Consider the following 18,679-nt stretch of genomic DNA (forward strand, 5'->3'; position numbering starts at 1 on the left):
AACCGAATACACACATTTGTGCACACAATCACCTACATGCACACATAAGCACGCAGACGAACAGTGTGTCATTAGCTGTGGGTCAGTTAGCTCATTTGTCCCTCGTCGTGGTCCAGTGTGGCTCGTGTGAAAATGGTGGAAGCGAGAGATTGTCTGTGTAGCTGGGAAAAAAAAAAACACGAGATGAAAGGGTGCTTGGGTGTTTTTTTTTTTTCAACTTCAGAGATCAAGCCGATGGGTTGTAGAACCCTGCGGCGCTGCATGCATGATGAAAGGGAAACAGCGCTCTCCTTCCACATGTACTGTACGTGTGTGAGTGCAGCGTGTGCAGCGTGTGCAGATAATATGGAATAGGTTATTCAGTAGATATATATTTATAAAAACATACATATATCATATGTAGGAAAGAGAAGTGTCAGCGAAAAGAAACAACAGAGAAATTATCAATAAAATGCAGTAGAAAGGGAAATCCACAGAGAGGACAGAGTGACTTTAAGGGAGGGATAACCAGAGATAGAGAAGAGCAGAGAATAAATGAAATGACAGAGTCAGTCAGGGGAAATAGAATTGAAAGAAAATCAAAACGGAGAGACGAAGGGAACCTGTTATTGGCAGAATACGGAGAGAGATGGAGGGTGAGAGGTGCAGGAGCGTGAGGGCCGCTACGCTGCATAGCAAGAGACGACGCCAGTGTCACTAGAGAGAGAGACAGAATGAGAGAGAGAGAGACAAAGACGGGAAGTGAAGGAAAGTGTTAAGCCCTGCGCCACAGACATGCGTTACAAATCCCCGGGGACCCGGTGGCAGATCAGTACAGGATCAATCTGCTGCACCTCAGCAGGGACGCAGCACACTCCTTCCATTCCCACACACACCGTCCATGAGTGTGTGTGTGTCACTGTACACTGTAAAATCTGACAAAGTACTTTAAGTAATATTGGAAACCGAGTGCCTTGAAAAATAGCACTAATAGAACTAATTATTTTAATTGATGTTTACTTTAATTCTAATTGTTACATCTATTTAAAATTTTGCGGTATTTACTTATTTTGTGAAGTTGTAGCAGCTTAAAAATTATGACTTTTTAAGTTTTAGCACATCAGTAAATTAAGTTCGTCTGACTTGACTTGATCAACACAAAGAGGATTTTAGCCGAAGAAGTTAGGAGATCTGCAAATTCTGCTTTTTTTTTACATAATTAAGAATATACAAATATGGCTAACTTGCTTGCAACCAGCAGAATACATACTTATGTGACTTCAGAGTTAAAAGAGATGAAATATATTGTGGAAGCATCTGTTTTAAAGGTTTATACATGAACAAAAAAACAATGCTGGTACTGCCTTAATGTGGCCGGCCGACTTTTTAAAAAAAATGGCAGTGGTGGGTGCTGTAAGCATCACCAAAGTTGCAACAACTTCAAAAACTTAAGTACGTATGACTACATTTTAATCAAACGTCATAATTGGATTTAGTGGAAACAAAAATTAAGACTAATTTTTAGATTTACTTACATTTTCCAAGGCAATCTTTTTTTTTTGAGTAAAATCAACTTTTTAGATTTTACAGTGTGCTGTGTGTGTGTGAAGTGAATGGGAGGTGCTGCAGCAGGAGGGAGGAGGAGGGAGATGGAGGGGGAAGGATGGAGCAGGTTGGGGAGTCCAACAGAGATAGATAGCTGCATTGGGTGCACATATTTATCAACTGACCAATCCATGCCATGCATATTTTACAACTTTGAGATAAAAGCATAGCTGAGCAGCATTCACTAAATATAATGCATATTTAATCAAATAAAAATCCTATTCCAGTATTTTATATGCATAAAAAACGCTCAAAAGCAAATACATCACCGCTGGCATCTCACTGTACTCCAGCTCTAAGATAAATGACACAACACAATGCGAGTGATAGAAATCCCACATGGGAGATCAAGGATCAGTTTATCCCCTCCACTCTCCCATCATAGCCATTGGAGAGAAAAGCATAACACTGACCTCAGATCAGTGTTTGGGGACACCATGATCCAACTGCCTGTAACTCAATCTTATTAGAGCGTTAAGTCATTACTGCATGTACACACAGAGGCCTCACAATGCAATTAGCCATTAGCCCATCACACTGACAAAGCATGGCTAATTAGCAGATCGCAGGCGCACGGGGAGCAGAACAAAACATATTTAATATCCCCATCAACACTCTTGCAGAATATCATGTGTCAGGTACTGTTTGGATGTTTTGTCACGCTCGGTTGAGCCATGTTTTTAAGGAAGATATTTGTGAATAAATTTAGCTTTGAGAGCCAGATGAAAGTTAAAACTGTTTCAGATTCAGTTTCTGTGTTTGCCACCTGATTTGACTCTATCTATTCCTGATATAATGAATTCTGTTAAAAAAAACAACAACAGAATTTAAAAAAAACAACAACTTAAAGTTATTGATGCAAATACCATTCAAGACAGAGCTATGGATGAATTCTCAGCTGCATCAGGGTCAGGTCTGTTTAAAATTCTGTTCTGATCAGCAGAAACACATGTTTGTTGTAGTGGAAACAGAGCTGGTCAGGTGGCTCGCACTCAGCCGCTGATGTTGGCTGAGGTTGAGAGTTGAGGCAGAGTGTTGCTCTCTTTGAGGAAGTGAAAGGAGTGGATTATGTTAGGTCAGCTCCGGCCAGATCAAAGCAAAAGTCTGACAAGAACCGAGAAACCTCTGAGAAATATATGCATGCAAGCACGCACACACAAACACTGCATGCACACACACACTCTGGCAGAGGACTGCCTGTCAGAATGCCAAAGAAACTACTCTTTGAGCTCTCCATAAATTTGCTTTGAAGGAGTTCTGACTGGGTAATAGCTTGTATGGAAAATACTGTCACAAGAGAAAACACACATAAACACACACACACGCATGCCCCGCACGGCACAAACACAATCTCAAAGCCCCTTATTTATAATCGCATTCGTGACAAAAGAATTGAAGGAAACACAGCACCACTGGCATTAATTAAAGAGAATCATATTTTATGAAGCAATTCTCAGGAAGTAAGTGCAGCACTGACCCTCCAGCCCCACCCCAGACAGACAATGTCAAATAAACTAACACATTTAAATTAGGGCATAGACCAGACCAGTCTGGGCTAGGAGCAACATCACCCTACTAGCAACCCGCCTTAGCAACCCGTAAGTAGGCCTATAGTGTTGGCGAGGTTACTAGAGCAGAACTGGGCCTTTGTACAATGCTGAAAACACACACACACTGGTTTCTGTGGGTATATGTGCCCTGTCACTGATGTAGGACAACGGCTTCACGGTGCAACATGCAGACCCTAGACCTGGTGAGTACAACGTGTGGCACTCCTGTGTTTCCTTGATATAATTCATGGCCGATTCAGCCGATGAAGACCCTGTTTGAATTCTGGAGCACCACACGTACTGCTTCCCAGGTAACGGGCCAATAGAGAGAGGGGATGAGCTTGAGGCTGCACTAAGATCTCTTTACAAAGTCAGGCACGAGACTGCCCTGGAGCACGCTGCACTAGGCTGGACTGGACTGTTTGGTACATACACTTTGACCAGACAGTAAATCTGATAAATCAAAGCAGATTAGGACAACGAGGTAAATCAAAAGACGAGCAAGTCAGGAGAATAAAACAAATTGAACCCGACTACGCTAAACAGGAAGTGATGGATCAGAACAGGCAGGACAGTGCAAAGCAAAGGAGGACTGTACAGGAAACATGACGGATAGAGCTCAAACAGGCAGAGCACTGCAGTTCCTAACCAAATGTCTGAACCACATTTTGCACAAAAGACTCAAGAATTAGAGTCGCTGCGTGGTGTGCATTGTGTGAGAGTGTTTGTGAAGCCACATGTGCGACTGTGTGGGATGATCGGACTACTTGAGGCGATGCTTTAGACTGCAGCTTAGTGCAGGCTAGAGGAAGATGAGGATCATTGGCTGAGTGATGTACGCATTGTGTGTTAAATATGCATGCACAGCAAAGTGTGTGTATGTGTGTGTTTTATCAGAAATAGCGGAAGAGGGGAAAACAGGAGAAGAGTACTACAGAATCATGCTGCAGTGGGTGTCCACAAATGATAACATGCAGTACACATACAGTAAATGGCGTGTACCCCTCTCAACATAAAAAAAACACGTGCAATAATAGACACACACAAGTAAAGATGCAGAAACACACTTCTGTTCTCACTGGTTTGAGGCTGATTACATGCAGGGCAGCACAAACTGATGATTTAAAGATTAGGGTGATCAACATGAAATCGAAACGTTATCATCAACACTTGAAGCCAAAACCAGTCCAGTCTAGATCAGCATCAGACACTTCACCACCGTGCTGCCCCTGAGCACTTTTTGAAAAATGTCACCTCACATTGACTGAGGGATAGGTCTTTTTTTAAGTTCGGTTGTATAAGTTTTTACTTATAGACAGTATTTTATAGACAGCAGATGTCACTCAGCTCGCCCCCAGTTTGGGGAAGCAGGCTGGAGTCTGACATGGAAGCTAAGTGATGTACTGCTGTGGATGGGGGACAGCAACAAAATGTATTTAAGCCACCTAAAAAAAGTTCCACCCAAAAAAAAGTCAACATCATTAAGCGTGAACTATATTGAAAGTATTTTCACTGCTTTTCCACAGGGAAGCCTTTAATGGGTTGAGTTACTCATCTATGCTCTCATCAATGCCAACAGACTTCATTAAGAAAAATTATAATTTTACTTCGTTGAACACAGGAGCTGCTGGTCTGCTGCTGCTTCCATCAGTTAGTTTGTGTTATTGTTTGACTTTGGTGAATCCAAACTAATCTTTTAAAATACCAAAGCCACACAATAACACAAACAAAACAACTGTTTGAGGCAGCGGCAGACCACTGGATGGAGGTCAGCAACCAAACATATTTTAGGTACCTAAAAAAGTCCAATTCGAAAAAAATCAATAAAAGTTTAAATGTATGCTTAATATATAGTATACCTTATTGTAAGTCATTTCCAATAGGAAAATTAAGATGTTAAATTGCTCTCTTCAAAGCTAGACTCCACTGAGAAAAACAGAGATTGAACGTCACTGAACACGAGTTGCTGGTCTACGGCTGCTTCAATCAGTTTGTTTGTGTTATTGTTCGACTTTGACGTTTAAAAGTTTAGTTTGGATTAACCAAAGTCACACTATCTGATTGAGGCAGCCGTAGACCAGCAGCTCATGTTTTCAGCAAGCTACAATTACTGTTTTTCTCTGTGGCTTTGACGAGACCATAGATGGGAAACTCAGGCCATTAAAGGTGTCCCCGTCGAAACAGGATGTCTGATGGAAAGGTAAAATAGTGAAAACAATAGAGCTTCCCCTTAGAATTTTGTTGGACGTTTTGCTCCCCAAATAATGCTAAGGAGCAAAACGAGTAAGCACTCTTGACGTTGACGCTACTCTTTGGTGCGGGCTGCTGTGGACACAGGCAACGACACAAAGGTAGAGAGAAAATATTCTCTTCTCTCTTCTGCTGAGAAGTTGTGAATTTAATACGACAGTCACCGGCTTCAGTTTGATATCTAGTGTCCATGAATGCTGCTGTCACACTTAATGTCCCACTGAGCCTGCTCAAACTTTAAATCTTATTCGTATTGAACAGCCAAATCTGACTCGACTGGCATAATTATGATTCAGGTACAGCCCTCAGTATAGCATACACTTAGTCTGATACAGATTTTTTGGGGGACTGGGACTTTTTTTTTAGGTGGCTAAAATAAGTTTTGTTGCTGGCCCCCATCCACAGTAGTACATTGCTTAGCCTCCATGTCAGACTCCAGTCTGCTTCTCCAAACTGGGGGCCCGCCAACCGCCATCTACTGTATATAAAACACTGACTAAGAATAAGCACAACATACAACCTCACTTCAAAAAATCCGAACTGTCCCATTACGGTCAGGACTGAGCAGAGGGGAGCATAGCAGATCTTATACCAGTGCTTTGGGGAAAGTGAAGGACATTATGCTATATTACCCAGCAGGCACCAGGTGGTGGCGGTGCAGAGGACACCATGGCAACGCCATGAAAATGCCATGGCAACACCATAGCAACTGTGGCCTCATTTGCTCGCTGGTGGTGTGGTACAGCCCAGACTTGCTACAGTGGCATGGTCGTCAGATACACACTTCAGTCACATCAGTAATAGTAACATTGTTCATTAATTATTTCATCAATCAATTAATTGATCATCATCATCAACAATCAGTCAAAAGGAGCAAGAACACAGTATCTACTGGTCTCTGTTTTTTGCTAAGTGAGAGACAGACAGAGGAATGAGCTGATTTAAAACGAAAGTGATCAAAGGAAAAAAAGCAGGAGGTCAATGGATGGGTTAATTAACAAAGAGATGTGACCACCATGTGATGAAACTCTAAAAGAGGAGAGGTGGAGAATGTTCATAGCTTGTTAATGAAAACCAGGAGAAAGAACCGCAGAGGAGAGAGCAAACGAGACAGCAGACTGTGTGAGAGAAACATACTGATGTGTAAAAGCAGCGAGTGTGGAAAAAGTAATGTTAGGTAGTACGAGAGGAGTGACAGACTGATAGCTATAGTAGATACAGATGAATAGAGAGTTTAGACTTTTACTTGTCTTTTTTGTCACAGGCACTAATGTCTTCACAGTCATATAGGAGGAATCGAAATTCAAAAATGATTTCAGTGTCTAGAATCGCTACAAAGCTAAAACATTTAAAACTATTTCATCTAACACTTCCTCCAAATATACCAAACTTAACTAATATATATATACCTGTATGTATATATATGTATAATTTTATTTGTACATATATATTTCTTTATAGATAAATGATAGAATTCAAATGAATACAATAAAATATCTCAGTTAAATCACAGTATAACATGGTACATTCTCAAAAACATAGTATATTTTAATATATTCTTTTTTCTCAGCGTAAAATAAATTAAATCAAACAAAAATAAGCCAGAGGGTTTTTAAGAGTCACTTCTGTTCATGCAGTCACAGACTTAAGTATTAGCGCCTCGATAGAAATCAATAATGCTCAATGACATACCAGGTTTAAGCCCTGTTGATTGGTTGAAAATGACTGTGTTCTACTACACAGGAAGCAGTCGAACTGGTGCCGTAGTTTCCACTGTTGGGGTGCAGAGTAGAGCGAGCTTACTACCTCACGCAAAGGTGGCTGCCCTGGGTCCTAAGCATTTGCTACAATTGAACTACACAACCCTCCCCCCACCACAAATCTTTGAGATTTCATTCAGCTAAACATGCAATGATTCTGGGGCTTTCCAAAGGGATGAGGGGGGAAACGCCAAAAGCATTTCTCGAAAAACAAAAAAACAAAGACAGATTTTAAAAAAGTTGCCCCACGCAGACCTAGAAAAAAAGCAATCCATGTGCAGATAAAAGGTACAGTCTGCCCCCTCATTGAAAGGCAAAGGAGTTAAAAGGGGAATTGAGAAGGTCAACTAACCCTTCGATCTGTGACGACATGCAGCACAAACACAACGCACAGTCCCTCACATAGCAGGTCAACTCCCTCCCACCCCCCCTCCCCCCTCCTTCGAGCCAATTATCAACAGCATCCAAAAAGCTACAAAGTCTAAAAGTAGGTGTTCTTTTGCTACATCATGTCAAAGCTACATTCAACTACAATAGAAGAAGAGCTGGGCTGTGGCTGGTCTTAGTGTGAGAAATGAGGTGGACACGTTGACCTTATGAAAATGAAGAGTGTATGCATTGCAACGTTGGCACAGTTTACACAGTCGATGGCTTTTGGCACAGCTCACACAAGGTACAATGCTACCGTTCACGACTCTCCCCCCGAACACGTAGCATTTCGTATTCATATTGGTCAGCCAGAGCCAGGTGCGGCGGACTTTAACTCATTTATTACAATCACATCGGAGACCAAATTAGATTAAACCGATCCCACCTATAAGGAAATCAGTAGAGATGTGGAGCATCTGACTCGGGCTGAAACAAATGATCTGGAGGAAAAACAATTACAATGCCTCGGATGCAAACAGATGTGCCATTGCATCGGCGTCACATTGAGGGTGGGGATATTGCTCAAAGTCAAACAGTCGTCTGATAATCTTGATTATAGGAGTTATTACTGACTGCATTCAGTGAAGTCTCAGTTTTTAAATATGCACCTCGAATTGGAACTTCCACAGTTTATTGTTCAGTCTTATTTGCCGAAAGGAAAAAGTCCAAGTACCTACAAGTTCCTCAGCACAAGTGTTTGTTATTTGAATCTTGGTAACAGTGAATTTTATTGTCCATAATAGCGATATGAGTTAACATATATTACCTGTAGATTGTGCAATTACAACTATGGCACGCATGTTTGAAAAATACAATGGAGAATTGTGCTTCATATAATCCATCATCTACAAACTCTGCCTACATAGAAGTGAGATACAATAATATCCTAAGAGAGCTTTTACAATGTGCTGCACTTTTCCCCCTACTTCTTCCGAATAAATCCTGACTGGCCACATTAATAAAAATAATAAAGTTCATAGCTGCACAGCTCTGTATCATGTAGCTACAATTATTAAACTTACCACCAAGCCTCCTGCACAGACGTCTCCAAAGCTTATTTGAATATTATGCAGCCATCTAGTGCCAATTACAGATATTGCACCAATCATCCCCTTGATCCACTTACATGGTGGGTGAATTACATGTGGAAAGAAAAGATGAGGCTATATCTATGAAAACAAATTACTCGGAAAACCAATCTCGCTTTAAAAGCTGCGGAGTGGAAATTTGGCGCTGCTATTGAATCATTCCCACTTCCAACACTAGCCACATCCAGCCTCCTCTTTATTAAAACACTAACACAGTGAGAGAAATATATTGATAGAATAAAAAAGAGGGCCATGGGGAGAAAAGTCTGAGTAAGAAAGAAAAGAAAAGACGGACGTAAAAGAAAAGCTGCTACATGTCTTTTTTGTTTCTTATTGTTATTTCTCTTTTGAAAGTTCAGTTTGTTTGTTCAAATACTTTTGACGCTCAACTGTGTTCGAGCTCTGGTTGGATCAGCGGTGACATGACAAGCTCCAACAGGGAGGAGGAGAAATGGTTCCTGTTCGATCTGATTGGTTAAAAGGGTTTCTAGTAAAACATGACATCACGTAGATGGTCCTGGGGTAGAGCTAGATGGGCCTGATGGTGTCAAAGGAGGTCAAAGGGCAAATAAATAGCACTGTCCTCGCTGCCCAGTGAAAGGTGATCAGGCAGGCAGAGTGCGTGAGAGAGCTGACTGCATTGCTTTTCATATCAACTGATTTACAAAAGGGAAGAAGAGGGGGCAGTCTCTCCGACACCAAGAAGGAGTCCACCAATCCAGTTCAAAAGCCAACAGCCAATGAGGACAGGGAGCCAGAGTCTGTCGACCAAAAACTGGCATCATTTGGGAGAGGGTGGGTCTCTCCACATCCCACCGAGGTGTGTTTTCAAAGCCAGAGGGAGGGAGACGTTTTGAGCATAAATCTGTGTGTGTACGTGCGTGCGTGTGTGTGTGTGCACTCGTGCATGTGTGTGTGTGTGTGTTTGTGTGTACAAATATGACATCATTACTCACAAGTTGGAGACTACTCTTATCCATAGTTGTGACTCGGGGAGGGGAGGAGAACCGAAGATGACATCACAAAGCTCAATTCTGAGCGGAGGAGGAGTTCAGGAGCTGCGGTCCCCGGTGATGCAGCCTCGCCTTCACTCTCGTCGTCATGGGAACCATCCAAACGGATGTAGCTCACCCTGGTGTGGCGTCTCACTGTCGCCCTCACAAGAACGCGTACAATGGAGCGGGTGGCGGTAGCGTTGCTCTCACACAGAGCAGTGTTTGCAGTAGAACTACTGTCCAAGTTAGTTCCCGCGGTGATAGTCGCTAGTTGATTCCCGATGGTCACCAAGGCGGCCATGTCTCTGGTGTCGTCCCTGGCTCTGGCTGCCATGGCGCCACGGTTCTCAACAGCAGTGGTGCTCGCTCCCACGTCTCCCTCTCTCCTCTCCCCCTGTCATACCTCGCTCTCCAGGCTGGAGAAGTGGGCCGACCCTCGGCGTGAGCACAGGCTCTTGGCTTTGAGCGGCAGGTGGGGGGAGTAGAACCTCCGTGGCTGTGGCACCGAGCGCAGTCTCTGATACTGGAGTTTGGCACTGGCCGAAGCCTGAGCCTGGCCCTGGCCCACCATCCCGACCCCTGCTGGTGGCGAGACGGAGGATGAGGAGGGCGGAGGCGGGATGGGCATCGGGAGGGAGGTGGGAGACATGGACGGCTGCTGGGGCGGCGACGGCGAGGGCTGAGGTGGATGGTCTGTGGGCTGTGTGCTGAGGCTGAGGTTAGATTGGCTGCCTGATTTGGCCTGACTGGAATCTGGTTTCGGGGGCAGAGGTTTGGGGCGAGAACCCCCGCTGAAGCTGTGGCAGTGGGGGAGAAGCTCCTCCTGGCTGTGGGAGAGCGCCGTGGCTCCTCTCTTGGAGTGGGAGGTGTGCGAGCGGCTGTGGGGGTGCGGGTACGGGTGGGGTTGGGGGTAAAGGCTACAAGAGCACATGGTGGCCCGTCCTGTTTCTTCCCCTCTGTCCCTAGATCGCCCTTTGCTCTTCCCTCCTCCACTCTTCCACTTTTTCTCTCCCTTCACAGGGATCTTGTCCATAGACCAGTATCTCCTTGGCGGAGGGAAGGCGGCGGGAGGTGGCGGCCACTGTGAGCCGAGCCCTCCGCTCCCTCCCCCTGAGCCCCACCCTACTCCTGGCCCTGAACCCCAAAAATCAGCACCGATCCATCCCTCTGCTCGAGTTCCTAACAAGGAATCATCCCGACTGTTGATGCTGCCTCCTTTCTCTCTGGAGGGGTACGTGCCAAAGAACCAGCCTCCTCCTCCTATGCCTCCTATCCCACTGCTGCTCCCCCCTGCACCTCCTTCCCAGTATCTTTCAAAACGCCCAAACTCCCCTGACGAGCCCTCATCTGAATAACTATCCTCCGCCCTGGCCCTGTCCCTCTCTGACTCAGACACCGCCCCCCTACCTACTCTCCGTCCCCTCTCCTCCACCCGCTCCCTCACTCTCTCCTCCTCTTCCTCCTCCTCATCATCCTCATCATCCTCAGAGTCCCACTCAGGGAAGGAGAGCCCTTCTCTGGTTTGTCCTTTCTCTTTTTCATAGTGCATCAACAAAGGACGCCGCTCTCCGACCCTCCCACTATCATCCCTGTCAATCCCTCCACTTCTTCTCCTCTTGGAGGATGGTATAAGCGGGTGGAGGGATGTTGGAGGAGTATTGGAATCATCACCTCTCCCATTCACCCAAAATTTGACTGATGCTGGGAGTTTGTTGAGGTTAGGGTAGCGCTTACTGGGGATACGATGTCTGGAATGAGAGCGTGAGGATTTGGGACGCCTCTCCCTGCTCCTGCCGCTGTCCTCCTGATCCCTGTCATTACCTTCATCTCCTCCTTCTCTCCGACCTCTCTCCCTCTCTCCTTCCCATGAATCTCGCCCCTTTTCCGCAAACGAGCTCCGATACTGGGTAGAGAAGGAAGAGTAGTCTTGTATTCCTTCCCTCTCTCCTTCTCCCTCCCCTTCCCTCTCTGGCTCTACATCTCCCTCCTCTGGCTCGGAGCGTCTTCCCCCTATCGATTTCTTCCTTTTCTTTGTCTTCAGCTCCTTTTTCTTCTTCTTTTTCACCTTTCGCCGCTTCCTTTCTCTCTCTCGCTCTCTCTCCCTCTCCTCCCTCTTTTTCCTCTTTTTGTTCTTTTTCTTCTTCTTCTTCTCTTTCTCCTTCTCTTTTCTCCTCTTCTTTTCCCTTTTTTGCCTCTCAGCATCCCCACCCGCTCCGCTCCTCTCTCGCTCGCTCCAGCTTGCCCACCACTCTTGGAGCTGAGACAGTTGGCTCCCGCCTCTCTCCCTCTCTCGCTCCCTCTCTCTGTCACCCCAGGATGTGCGTGGTTTCCTGGGGGGTATGGGTGGTGGCAGGCGCCCGTGGCTGAGGGAACGAGGCCGGATGATTGAGCGCTCCCTCTCCCTCCCCCTGCCGAGGAGGAGGCTCGACTCTTCTGTCAGCTCCTCGTCATCGTCGTCATCCTCTCCGTCTATTCCTCCAGTCCTGTCTCGCGTGCTCCTAGAGGAGCTGTAAGAGTAGGTGGGAGAGGTGGAGCGAGAAGATGAAGCCGATGAGGATGTGGATGTGGACGAGGTGGTTGACGAAGAGGAGGAGGACGTATAGTGCAAAGATGCAGAGGGCGAAGGAGGGGTGTAAGAGGGGCTGAGGGGTACTGGCACAGGAAGTGAGAGCGGGGGAGAGAGGGGGCGTGCCCTCCTCCCTCCTCCCTCCCTCACTCCGTCTCGTGCTCCTCCCCTCCGCCCCAGTGGCAGAATGTTCTCATACAGCGGCCCTCCAGGCTCTTTGGGCTTCTTGGGCCTCCGCTTCCTCCAGAAGGATGAGGGGAGAGGGGGAGAGGGGTGTGGCAGTGGGGGTGTAGGAGGCAGAGGGGCCTGACTCTTAGGAGGCAGTCTGGGAGTGCCAAGAGGTTTACTGGCCCCTTTCCCCTGACCTCCGCTGCCACCTCCCACCACCCTCTTCCCCACCCCGTGGTCCATGCCCTTCTCTGAATAGAAGGCCACACTAGCTGGAGGGGGCTGGGGATGGCCCCTGGGCATAGTCTTGGGGGTCTGGGACCCTGCCTGCTGCTCCATGCAGGGCCCCAGTCCCTCAGGGTCAATGGGACCATAGTATCTCTTATAGCCATCAAGTCCCCCACCCCCTCCAGCAGTTGAAGCCCAGTTTGGTGGGACTTTCTGAGCAAAGGGTCCCATGTCAGTGATGGCCCCCCTGACAGCCAACGGGTTGGTGGCTGTAGCAGATTTGGGCAGCCTCCAGCGATCCACCACAGCCAGCCTGCGGTCTGGCCGGGGCAGAAAGGTGGAGCAAGGGAGGGGTGCACCAGCGATGGGGGTGTTGGAGGGACCCAGTGCTGTCCCAGAATGCACCACGGTGGGAGGAGAGCCCGGTAGAGGTGTTTTGTAGACGGGCTGCGGTTGCTGCTGTTGCGGTGGTTGCTGCTGTTGCGCCATGGCCATGACTGGGTTGGTCATAGACGTTGAGACAACATGTGGCTGGGACGGGACTGTAACCATTGCGGTGTGGTGGTGAGCCGGCAAAGACTTAGATCCACCTGGTGCTGTTTCATCCTCGAAGCTACAGCAGCTATACATGCCCTAAAAAAGAGAGAAAGCAGAAATCAAGGACAAAGAGTCAAACATTGCTTTTGTGATCATGTAAAAACTGCAACATAGATGCAGATAAGATACCACCCATGTACAAAAGGCACTGTCTTACTGTATGTACACGAGCAACAGAAGGATAGAGAGCGAGGGGAGTGGATTAGGATGGAAATCATAAAACAGCAATCCAAATAAGTTTCCAGTTTTTATAAGAAATGCAAGATTGCTATTTTTCAGATAAACATCCATTCCTATTTATAGTACAGTAGTGCATTGTTTGGTTAATGGAATTGCATACATAAATGCATAAATTACAACGGCAGTGGTGAAAAAGGACAAATTATTATCAGTGAAGCTACAATAATCGCATGCATATGGTACGGGCTGCTTCTGTCAAGGTCACTGTCAGAGAAACAGGATATCCAGGGTGTGAGCGGAATTGAATTTCAATTAATCTCCCGAATTGACTGAGTGGAATTGAATTGACCCCTGGACCTCACACTTTCTAACACTCACACCCAGTAACAGATAAGGGCACACACAGGCGGGAACACACATGTTCTTACACATGTGTGTGCACATGGTAACGTGCACAGCATGTTGATTCCAATCACGTTGTCCTGTTAGAGTGTACAATAGTTTTGATGCATTAGATTGTAGGAACACCTTGTTGTAGCATTACAATTATGGCCTCCTTGTTTTATGCCTTCGCGAACTTGTCAAGTTGCAGTCACAGATTACATCCATTTCTGCTGAAGATGTTTGAGAAGCATCCGTGTTTTCACACAGTTACAAGGTAGGCACCTAAAATTAGTATTACTAATTCAGTACCTGACCAAATGATTCCCCATCTGTTCTTGAGATATGACACTGAGTAATGGCCAGGAAAGTATTTTTGTAGAATATTATGCAGACACAGTGAAGCTGACCTTTGATCTTTTGGATTCAACGTAGCATATTTTTTTTAATCACATTTTACACAATTAGACATTTATGAGAAATGTTATTATAATTATTGTATAAATTCTTGAGTTATGGCTGAAGATGCTTTGTAAAGACATGAAGTATGACCACCAAATTCTAAACAGTTCATGCTTGAGTCCAAGTGGATGTTTGTGCTAAATTTAAAGAAATTCACTCTGGGTGTTCCTAAGATACCACACTCATAAAAATGCAAGGCAAGAGTTCGACCCTTCACCTTTGATCACCCAATTTTAATCAGTACATCCCAAACTTAAAGTGAACATTTGTGCTTAATTTGAAGGAATTTCCTCCAGCTGTTTGTGAGATATTGCATTCACAAGAGTGAGACAGACAAGATCACATTAACTTCGACCTTTGACCACCAAAAAGTAATGTGTTCATAATTAAGTTCAAGTGCACACCTGTGCCAAATTTGAAGAAATCCCCTTGAGGCATTCTTTAGATATTGCATTCGCAAGAATGAGACAGATGCAAAGTAACCTCGACATTTGACCTTTCACCACCAAACTCTGATTAATTCATCCTTACTCAGTGGATGTTTGTGCCAAATAACAAAAAAAGCTCAAGGCATTCTTGAGATATTGTATTCATGAGGATGAGACAGACAAGGTCACGGTGAACATGATCTTTGACCAATGACAACCAAAATCCAAAAATTGGCCAAGTGGACAATAGGGCCAAATGTGAAGAAACCCTCCAGGTGTTCTTGTGATGTTGCCTTCACGAGAATGGGATGGACGGATGGATTGACCGATGGACTGAGAAAAGGACAATTTCAAAACATAATGCCTCCAGCCTCTGCTATCTCCAGTGCAGAGGCATAAAAATAGTTTTAATAGGCCTAACATTAAAACATCAGCCCTGGAAATGTGGATATAAAACACTGAGACCCTAAAACACTTCTCAGAAGGTCTGCAAAAGAGTAAGACATTTGGTGTACTGGTGCAGAAAAACACTGCAGATAAAAACACTTACCCTGCTGATTGCCAGGAGAAAGTCCAATTTGCCAGAACTGGTGGCCATGCAGTGGCGCAGCTTCCAATAGACCAAGTGCTCCCAGGCAAACACCAGCAGACTGAGTCCCATAGCCACCAGCAGCATGTAGAAGACCCCGGCCATGTTGTCGATATCCAGTTTGCTGCTCATCACCTCAATTTTGTCATTATGGCAGATACCTGACAGCCAGAGGCGCTCCAGCATCTCAATCTCATCTGGAAAGAGAACGGGTGGGGGGTTCGGCAAAGATGAGGAAGAGAGGCGGGAAAAGGGAAATGAAAGAGGTTAAAAGGGGGTAAAAGTAGAGCAGAAAATAAATGAGAGAACATGGAGGGGGAAGGACATGCAAAATAAAAAGGTGAAGTAAGACAGGACAGGACATATAGGGGTTAAGGGAAGAAAGAAGGGATCATGTTGGATACAAGAAGAGTTACAGCTGCGAGGTTTGGGGTTATTTCAAGGTTGTAGAGACAGACAAAGAGACAGACAGACAGACAGATAGACAAAGACAAGGAGCAATTGATAGTGACAAGGGACACACAGGGAGACAGAAAGGCTAATAATAAGCACTAAAGTACAGGTCTACAGTATTGCTTGCTGTTTGCCCATTATCCAAGGTGACTCCTCAAGGTCAGAGGTCAGTATACAAAAAGCAGCGCTGTGTCCAAAGTAACACAGAGGAAGCAGCCTGAGACACAGAGAGAGAGAGTCCAAGACAATGAAGTAGCACTGAGAAGTAAAATGGCAGCGACAACCTAATCTCAACATTGTAACCCGGAGTAAATGAGCAGGGGAGGAGAGGGAGAGACCAGGAGCCACAGTGAGATGGTGGGATGGGTTGGACGAGAGGGAGCGGGGTAATGAGAGAGTTGGGAAGAATGTTTTACAAAGAGAGAGAGAGAGGCATTCTTTCTCTGTCCACGAACGCATCAGGGGAAATGAGACAGACAGAGAGACAGAGAGAGTTAGAGGGGGCTGGAACAAGGGAAGCAGAGATGGAGGACGAGAGGCTGAGATTGTGTCATTATGACAAACAGCAGGAACACTCCTCAGCTTGAAGAGGATGAGAGGAGAGGAAAAAATGTGAAGTGAGAGAGAGACGATGGGAAGGGACAGAGACAGAGGCAGAGGGAGGAGATCATAATCATTTAATTGTGCTGGAGGGATGGTCCGAATCTCCATCAAGGTGGTAAGCTCTGGAGGATTTGAGATTCCCATCTGTTAACCTACCAGGAACCACTCTGCCTTTTCACTTATGATCTCGCCGGCCTAACGAATCCGAGCCGCCCTGCTAAACCTGTCATTGGCTGCGGGGGTTGCTGGCGTAACCATAGTGATGGACAGCCAGAAGATGCATCAAATGATTCATGATGGAATTAAAGAGGCGTATTCTCCAACAGAACTCGTAATGAGAGCTTTCTGTTACACTAATAGCAATGGCGGGATGTGCAGCGCTGCAATAACCAGGTCTGAAGGTTGTATTTTACTGCATATTACAGTCTCTGAACTATTTCTAAGTGCCAAAGCGACTTCAGAAGCTCACAAGTCAACGCATCCACTTGCAACACTGCGGTGCACTGCTCTGCGAAAACTCCGGGTTTTTCATTTGTGCCATCATTAGCTGTGCTTGCGTAGCTCAGATGAAGCCGACTCAGTCATCTGTGTGATCTGGCTAATGTGTCTCCTGTAGAACATCATTAGCCAATCAGCCGTGGCCTCCAGCTACAGCAACAGATGGACACAGTGCTACTGCAGCCCACTGGCAGACTCAGGTAACAACTCCCCCTCTCAGATCCATTCATACATACATACATTCCCACATGAGCAGGGGTTTCATAGGGGACCTTTGGAGGGTCAAACACTTAATTTACTTCATTCTGGTGAATTTTTACACATCAATTTATGGTGGATATCAAAATAAAAGACCTCTGGTGGTTTTGTTTCAGGGGAAACAAATCAAACAATCGATAATTTATTTATCACAAGGAATTATACAAGGTTCTACTCTATTTCTAGTGAAATTTGATCCCATCAGCTCCTGTAACTTCTGCACTTTTTTTTCTTCGTACATTGTTGTCTGCTGATTTATAATTGTCCATGTTTCTGGATGGTTCCGGTAATCCTGCATGGTCACTCCTTTTAGCCAAGTTTTGGTGAATCAAAGGATATTACAATTCCATAGAGGGGTCGTAGTGGGGGGAAAAGTGGGACTGATCACTCAGGGCCCCAATGGGAGGGGAGGGCTCTAAAAGCCTGGCATGTAGAGTTTGGTTTTGTTTGCAGTTCATTATTTCTAAGTAATTAGTGCCATAACTAAATTAAAATTGGCTGAATAAATAAGTTGAAAGACTGAATTTAAAAAAAATAGTGGAAGTTCTCTGAGGCTCCTCTCACCCCTTCAAGGTGCAAAATGGTTTAGTCCACCCCCCGCGCTAGAAAGTGTCTCTAAACGCAGTTAGAGCCCTTTTTATGCTGCTGGAGCATCAATGTACATGTTTATGTCTTTCCCCAAAAAAGTAAACTCAGGGTAACAAAAACAAGAAAAAGACAGGAAAAGGAAAGACAGCAAACTGAATTTGTATTTTTTTAAATAATCCAACCCAAAGGTGCATGATGGAGGCATATTTGGCGGAAAGATTTTCAATTTTATTGTGAATGCATATCGGTTCTAAATATTGGTTCTTGGTCTCATTAACTACTTATAATTGGTATCAGTTAAGGCCCTGAAAAAACAATATTGGTCAACTCCTAAAAACAGACATACACTTTGGCCTAAAATACGCACAAATTTAGCAGAGCTGACAAAGAAGCGGCTGAAAATATCTGTGCCAACATCAAAACTGCATGTTTTAATTATTGAGGGCGACATGTCCCCTGCGTCCCCCCTGAAATCTACGTCTCTGCATTCTAAGACACAAAGGTCTGTTTTTAACTCAAGCGCAGAGCCCCATTGAAGAGGATTTATCGGTGTCAATGACCTTCAGTAGCAGCTGTGTCACCAAACAGGAGCCTGTTGTGAAAACAGCGAGTGTCTTAGTGAAGGGTACAGATAAACAGGTAGTCTCATGTCTGTCCTCCACTTCACAAGCCCCCGTTGAATCCTTTCTCTAAGCTCTAAGTCTCATCTCCTGGCTTTCCTTGCCATTTGACTCCCAGTGATTCATCTTCTGCTTCTTCGTCTCCCTCCTTTACAATCTGACTCTTTCTCACTGCGCAGGTTTCTTCCCTCCCTTAGGCCTTTGTGATGGCAGTTGTCTCTACCTCTCAGTCGCAGCCAGCTCAGGCCTGCCAAATCTGACAGGTGTGTCAAATCCACACTCCACCTCTGTCGTTCCTGGCAGGTCAGGTCAGGTAGAGCTGGCATGCTGCAAACACAGAGCTGGCACGCACCACAAAGACATTATTTAATAAAGGGAACTGTATTTCTGTGTCTTAGTGTGTG

The 18,679-nt window shown here is 45.3% G+C and overlaps 1 protein-coding gene across 1 annotated transcript in view; it reads right to left on the reverse strand.

Moving 5' to 3' along the window:
- Positions 1-10,053: 10,053 nt before the first annotated feature.
- The window catches only part of LOC121945426 (glutamate receptor ionotropic, NMDA 2D), a 38,050-nt gene continuing 29,424 nt past the window's right edge, over positions 10,054-18,679 (reverse strand). Inside the window, exons 12-15 of the mRNA XM_042489583.1 lie at positions 15,217-15,452; positions 11,849-13,251; positions 11,230-11,404; positions 10,054-11,115 (exon numbers count right to left, since the gene is read on the reverse strand). Coding sequence (XP_042345517.1) covers positions 10,054-11,115; positions 11,230-11,404; positions 11,849-13,251; positions 15,217-15,452 — 2,876 coding nt within the window. The remainder of the gene's footprint in view (positions 11,116-11,229; positions 11,405-11,848; positions 13,252-15,216; positions 15,453-18,679) is intronic.

The sequence above is a fragment of the Plectropomus leopardus genome, chromosome 7 (genome assembly GCF_008729295.1).
Source record: "Plectropomus leopardus isolate mb chromosome 7, YSFRI_Pleo_2.0, whole genome shotgun sequence".
Lineage (NCBI taxonomy): Eukaryota > Metazoa > Chordata > Actinopteri > Perciformes > Serranidae > Plectropomus > Plectropomus leopardus.